At 50.6% G+C, this 6,157-nt stretch overlaps 1 protein-coding gene across 1 annotated transcript; it reads right to left on the bottom strand.

The window, feature by feature from the left end:
- Positions 1–303: 303 nt before the first annotated feature.
- Awat1 (acyl-CoA wax alcohol acyltransferase 1) lies at positions 304–5,899 on the bottom strand. The gene is made up of 7 exons (XM_005401614.1): positions 5,709–5,899; positions 4,741–4,848; positions 4,410–4,480; positions 3,342–3,546; positions 2,568–2,739; positions 1,018–1,217; positions 304–799 (listed from the first exon to the last, which is right to left on the bottom strand). The coding sequence occupies exons 1-7, from the start codon at positions 5,782–5,784 to the stop codon at positions 645–647; spliced, it is 987 nt and encodes a 328-aa protein (XP_005401671.1). The 5' UTR covers positions 5,785–5,899; the 3' UTR covers positions 304–644.
- Between the last annotated feature and the right edge of the window lie 258 nt (positions 5,900–6,157).

Raw genomic sequence — 6,157 nt, 5'->3', positions numbered from 1 at the left:
TGATACATGCTACAATATGGGTGGACCTTGAAAACATGCTAAGAGAAAGAAGCCAATCATGAAAGACTACTTAATGTATTTATATGAAATGTCAAGAGTAGGTAAATCCATAGAGACATAAAGTAGATTAGTGGTTCCCAGAGCCTGGAGGAGCAAGCAGTGACTGCTAATGTGTACGAGGTTCGCTGTGGCTGCTGAAACACATTCTAAAACTAAATAGTGGCGGTAGTTGCCCCGCCCTGTGAATATACTAAACACTACTGAATTTTGCACTTTGAATGAGTTAGATGGGTGATATACAAATTATATATCAATTTAAACTTGTATTAACATTTTTGAAAAGTTGAATGGGGGCTGCTTGGCTGTCATTTAAGTCCTTCAGGATCCTGGGAGTCAGTCTCAAAGAGGAAAGCCAGCGGGGAACGGGGTGAGAGATGTCCTGGAATGCCCCCCTCTGACACTCCCCGGGACAACTCCTTGGAAGGCTTCACCGTGGCCAGGAAGGAACTCCTAATGTCCTCCTACCACACACAGCCTCCCTAGTCTCCCTTCCTTTTCCAGGCTTTTCTTGGGTTAGCAGCAAGTGAGTCTCCTCACCAAGGCAGGAGCTCCAGTGCTCTCAGGCATACATGCAGTCTCTTCAGTCACAAGAAAAGCAGCTTCTGGCTGTCTGAGCAGCCATATTGGGTCTTATGCTTTTCAAAGAGTTTGCTGAGGGCGTCCATATAGAGTGCGTGGTATTTGTCCACCATCTCCTGGCTTGGCTTTTCAATTTGGGGCAGTAGCAGAGGCTCCCCGACTGCCAAGAGAGAGGGGAAAAGAAAAGGGTGAAAGTGCTACAATCTCTGCTTCTTTCAGCTTCCTCTTCTTCCTCTGCCCAACCCTCTGGCAGGCCTGGCTGGCTCTCAGCTTCTCCAAGTCCGCTGCCTTCTTCTTTCGCGGGGACAGGGCAAAGAGTGCTGAGACGGAGGCGAAGAAAGAGCTGAGGTGGCCTCAGGGGTTGAGAGCAACACTTACCCACAGTGACAATAGGCCGGCTGTACGGCAAGATGCCAGGGGAGCCTTGGTGAAAGCCTTGTCCATAGAAGACACAGAAGTAGAAACCGAAGATTCGGCGGAAGAAGGCCTGGAACTTGTACATCCTGCTGCTTTCGTGGAATAGCACCTGGTCAAACACCTCGGTTTCTCCGAAAGTGAATGTGGGGACCAAATGAGCCCTGTAGGAACACTCCAATTTATTTTTCCAGCACAGGCTAGAATGGGAATTATTCTGGAAGAACACTTGTTCATGGCCAGGCCCATATCTACGGATTATGATGATATCCCAATGACCTACAGTATTTCTTCTTGCCCTAAACAGAACTCCCCTATCTCGAGACTCTTGTCCTGAAATTTTCCAAGGTAGTGAGCGTGTCATCTCTGGGCCACCATTACAAGGGTGGAAATGGGCGTACAGAGAGGGAAGAGGAGTTGGACTCTGCCAGAGAGCTCGCCAGTGGCCCACAGCATGAAAAACTTCCGGGACGTGTCAAGGACGGAAACACCTGACTGTTTCTGATGGTTAACACGGAGACGATGAGGGTAACTTTGTAAGGATTACATATATAATAGGACTCTCCCTCAAGGGGGCTGTTCGTGGGTGATGGGATTAGAGCAGAGCAAAGTTACCACCCAGAGACCATGAGATCCTACCCCGAATAGTGCCCTCGGTAGAGAATCAGGGTAGTTAGTTTCCTTAAGTGAGGAAGAGCAAAGAGAACAACGTTTCCTTCATGCAGATCTTATCAGTTGCTAACAGCCACCTCTCAGCACTTCAACTGTCTTACCTGACTAGATCCTTACAACAAACACAGTGGAGGACACAGTGGGGGGTCTGGAGCCCAGGAGCAGAAGGGAGAAGGCCACTCAGGCATTCAGGGAGGACCTGGACCAGAGCACAGAGCCCCTCCCTCCCAGGTCAAAGCTCTCTTGCTTACCTTATACCCCAGACTCACGGGCAGGCCCCTCAGGCAAGGTCCTTAGACGACAAGACTCCCCTCCGCTGTGGTGTGCAACAAGATGATTGTCCCTGCATCCCATGGGCTAGAATGCTGGCCTGAGAGGGCACCCTATAGCTCTAGCCTCAGGTTCCTCTTTACCCCTAAGTCAGAGTGGCTAAGGTTTATTGATTATTTACAGTGCGCCAGGCACATGGTGGGTATTTTATATGGATAAATTTATTCAAAGCCCACAGTCACTCCCTGGAATAGGTACAATGATCAGTAGCGACATTACAAAGATGAAAACATCAAGGCTCAGAATGTTCAAGTAACCTGTTCCAGAGTGCATGGTACATCTCAGAGCCAGGATTTCATTTATTTTCTTTGTTATTGTTCTGTGTGTATTGTGTATGGTGCTAGAGATTGAACTCGGCTATGTGCATGCCTCGCCATCACTTTATACTGAGCTCCACTCCCAGCCCATGGAGCCAGGCTTTTAAATCAGGCCGCATATTCCATATTCCTATATATAATAGGACTCCCACTGCTCTGAGAAGGTCCCCTCCTCGTCATCCCGGGGCTACCTACCCATGCTGGAGGGCGGTGCGCACAAACCCCTTGCGCTTCCGGAGGATGAGGGTGGTGGTATTGGGCACACTCTGCAGCGCCTCTCCCACTCCTCCCACTACAATGCCCACGAGGTTGCCAGTGCCATGGCTCAGCAGGTAGTTGATGGCTGGCTGGCTCACAGAGCACACGCCTGGAGAGAATCAAGGAGAAGGGAGGAACAAACTGATCGGGAGAAGAGAAAATAGCAGGACGGGAACACACTGGCTTCTTTGCATCCACGGGTGCTAGGAAAAGAGGTTCCGCTAGCTGGGGCTAAAGAATGAGAAAAGAAGGCCGTGGGCAAACAGCACACATTCCAACTTGAGGCAATCACCTACACTTTGCAGAAGGCACTAAGTGGAAACTACAGCAGGGAGGTTTTCAGTGGGATAACCAGGTCGACTTTCTGAATTTCAACTACAGTTCTACTTTCTTTCTCCATTAGAAACAACAGCTACTGTTTACTGAGCCCACGGTCTGTGCCAGGTGTTAATGTCGAATGCTTTACTTATATCATCTCATGCCACATCTGAGGTCAGGCTATTACCATCAGCATCACTTTATAAATGAGGAAATTGAGGCCCGTACAGGTTAGCTAATTGGCCTAAGATCAATCACACAGCAAGTGGCAGAGCCGGAGCAGTTTGCTCCAGTGCACATACTTTGAACCACTATACTGTGATAATGGGGGACTTAAAAAGCTACTTTTCAAGGAGAGAAATGGGCCAGATGGCCCGGTATGGTCAGACGCACCTTTGGCCATGAGGTAGTCCCTAATAAAAGGGATCTTGAAGAACCAAGACAGGGTGGCCAAGTGAGGAGTGATGCCTGGGAAGGTCTTTGAGAAGCCTGTAGCCTCAGTGCAGAAGTTGCAGAAGGCGCCAAAGGTCAGGAGGCCGTGGGGGTGAACCCCCATGATATAGTTGCGCTCAGGTGACAGGTCTTCGGTCTTCACGAGCTACAGCCACGGAGAGAAAGGCCAGAGGGGACAAAATGAGCTACGCGAACATCCCTCCGGGGTTGGAGTGCTTTCTGAAATAGAAATTTCCAATAAAATGGAGTAGGCCCAGGTTTCAGGAGGCCAAGAGGTAGTTTCCTCAGCCCTGGGGTAACAAGGCAGGACCTGAGCGAGTTACAGCTTGCCTGTGGCTTCAGGTAGTCTTGGTCATGTGTGTCGGTGTGTCTTATGCATGTGACCTTTTTTTTTTTTTTTTTTGAGTGCTGCTATGTGACAAAGGCCAGGAAATTCTGCTCTGAAAAACAGGGCAGTGTTTTTTGTCTACTCCGCAGTGCCCAGAGGTCAGCAGAGTGGTATATTTCTACAACCTCATCCTGGTATTGTCTTCTCCAAATTCCTTTCCAATGCCCACAAACTGGTGGCTAACTTTTATTGAACCTTGAAAACTCTGCTTAGCTAGCACCATAGCCTTAATATCCACCACCTGAACTACTTCTGCCCTTGCACCAAATCGTCATTATATACTTGTCTGCCCACCCTCCCCATTAGAGGTGAAGTCCTTGGCGGAAGAGAATCACATCCTCTTCACTTCTGTGTAGCCAAAACAAGTAAGGCAGAGGAGGCTTTCCATTCATGTTGTTAAACTGCACTGAACTCTGCTTGCCCTCTGCCTGTGGAGTCTGACAGCTCATGCCAAGTGTGTCCAAGTATCTTAGCAGAGTTCAGAGGATCCTGAAGGTCTCTAGCCTGGACTGAGACTGTCTCTGAGATGTTCATCTTCCTTATGGACAATCCTAATCATTTGGTATAAATGCCTACCATTTTAGGCTCTAGGAGGGGCATATTAGGAAAGAGACTCTTACCTTTATGGGAAAATAGTCCCTGATGTGAGTCCAGATATACCAGTTCCTTACCCAGGCTGAACGCCTGCCACCTGAGACAAAAGCGCCAGAGGAAGGTGAGTCAGCAGGTGCCGCGCCACCCCTCTCATTCACCTAGAGCTTCCGTATCAGTTCAGAGGGACCATAACTGTTAGTGAGGTGAGGGAGGAGGGAGGCCCAGGATGGTCGCAGCCGGACCAGCTCCCATGGCTCGGAGAATGCGGAGGGGAGCCCTGTGGCCCGGCCAGCGGGACTCACGCGCAGGGGTGCGGGTTAAGGTGGAGTGGTCTCTTTCTAGGCCCACGAGCCTTACCTTGCTCTGGAGTCTTCCAGTCCAAGAGCAACCAGACGAAGTAAAGTGCTGGTAGCAGCCACAAGGGTGTAAACAGCAGAGAAATAAACAACGGCTGCAAGATCCAAACTGATGAAAGATGAGGTCAGACCAAATCTGTACTTCCAGCAGAGCGCGGCCGTGTCCAGTCTCACTACCAGCTAGCTCTCCAAACTGCCCTGGCCTTCAGCACAATCCGGGTCCTGCCCGTCCACCTTATATGCCTACTTAGCCTTCCAAACTTTCTTCTCTCAGCTACCGTATGCAAGCCCCACTTCTCCTCCTACCTGTCCCCCCTGTCTCCCCGCCCTCTGCCGGCCACCAGCCTACTGCGCCTGCTCTCTTCACGCTACCTCCTTCCCCCTCCCCTATTTGGCTGCCATCTTTTTCTTGTCTCCTGGTTCACTCCCTATCCATCATCCCAGAAGCCTCGTTAAGTTCCTAGTCCACCCTCCTTTGCCCTGATACTGCCCATTTCTCCCTACACCCTGCCCACCCGACTTCTTCATCCCTCTGCCATTTCCCATCCACTGTTCTTGTCCCCTTGTCCGTTCACGGCTCCTTCCACTGCCTCTCTTTCTTCCCCCGTGTTACCGCTTTCCTTCCAGAGCCGGAACTCTGCTCTGCAAACCCAGGCCAGATTTCTCTAAGTTTATAACGCTAACGAATCCTCTGCCCCACAAGTGAGCACTCCCTGGCTAGATAGCGAGGATCTACTCATCTCTTCCAGGACCCTGTTCTGCTACACTGCTGCCCTTGCTCTGCCCCGGGCTCTACCTCTTTCTTCTGCAGGGCACCCGTCATACTTGAAACTCCTTTTCTTTATACTTGAGCACATCTCATCATCAAAATGCCAGAGATGAGACTTCCCATGATCATTAACGTCACCCCACATCCGGCCCTGGCCTCTGCTTTGGCTTCTCACTATGTGCTCCTGGGTTGGTACTCACATATAGCAAGGTAGCTCAAGGGCCACTGCAAAAGGCTCAGAATCTGGCAGTTATTAGGCTGCTTAGAATAAGGCATGGTGCCCTGGAGCCCGAAGGAGGCAAAGACCTCAGAGCAGTGTTCCAGTGAAAGGCGCCACCAGCTTCTGGAGGCTCACTTGGTAGTGGACGCATATGACTGTGAGGAGCTGGCGCCTGCCCATTCCCTTCATTGCCCCACCCCCAAGTCCACCCACTGCAGGGCCGGGTTATAGAGCAGCGAGGACTGTGCCGTCAGGTCCGGCCCAGCCCATCTGCCCTTTGCCTTTCTTTCATGAGACAATTAGGACATCAGGATGGAGAAAGGGGAAAGTGACTATCATCCAGTCCAAGCGACATAGAGAATGAGAGGGACAACTTGCTCACAGGCCACTCAGCAATTGGGAGCTTAGGAAGATGGCTGGTGGGCAGGG

The sequence above is a fragment of the Chinchilla lanigera genome, unplaced genomic scaffold (assembly GCF_000276665.1).
Source record: "Chinchilla lanigera isolate Chin_1 unplaced genomic scaffold, ChiLan1.0 scaffold00074, whole genome shotgun sequence".
Classification (NCBI taxonomy): Eukaryota; Metazoa; Chordata; class Mammalia; order Rodentia; family Chinchillidae; genus Chinchilla; species Chinchilla lanigera.
The sequence above is the reverse complement of the archived record's forward strand: the minus strand, read 5'-3'. Positions and strand labels throughout refer to the sequence as shown.

Bases quoted from the DNA above. Each gene is read 5' to 3' on its own strand.
- Awat1 (XM_005401614.1), bottom strand. From the start codon at position 5,784: ATGCCTTATTCTAAGCAGCCTAATAACTGCCAGATTCTGAGCCTTTTG. The intron at 4,849-5,708 runs GTGAGTACCAAC...ATCTTTCATCAG, and splicing joins CTTGAGCTACCTTGCTATAT to TTTGGATCTTGCAGCCGTTG. The intron at 2,740-3,341 runs GTGCGTCTGACC...GATTCTCTCCAG, and splicing joins GGACTACCTCATGGCCAAAG to GCGTGTGCTCTGTGAGCCAG.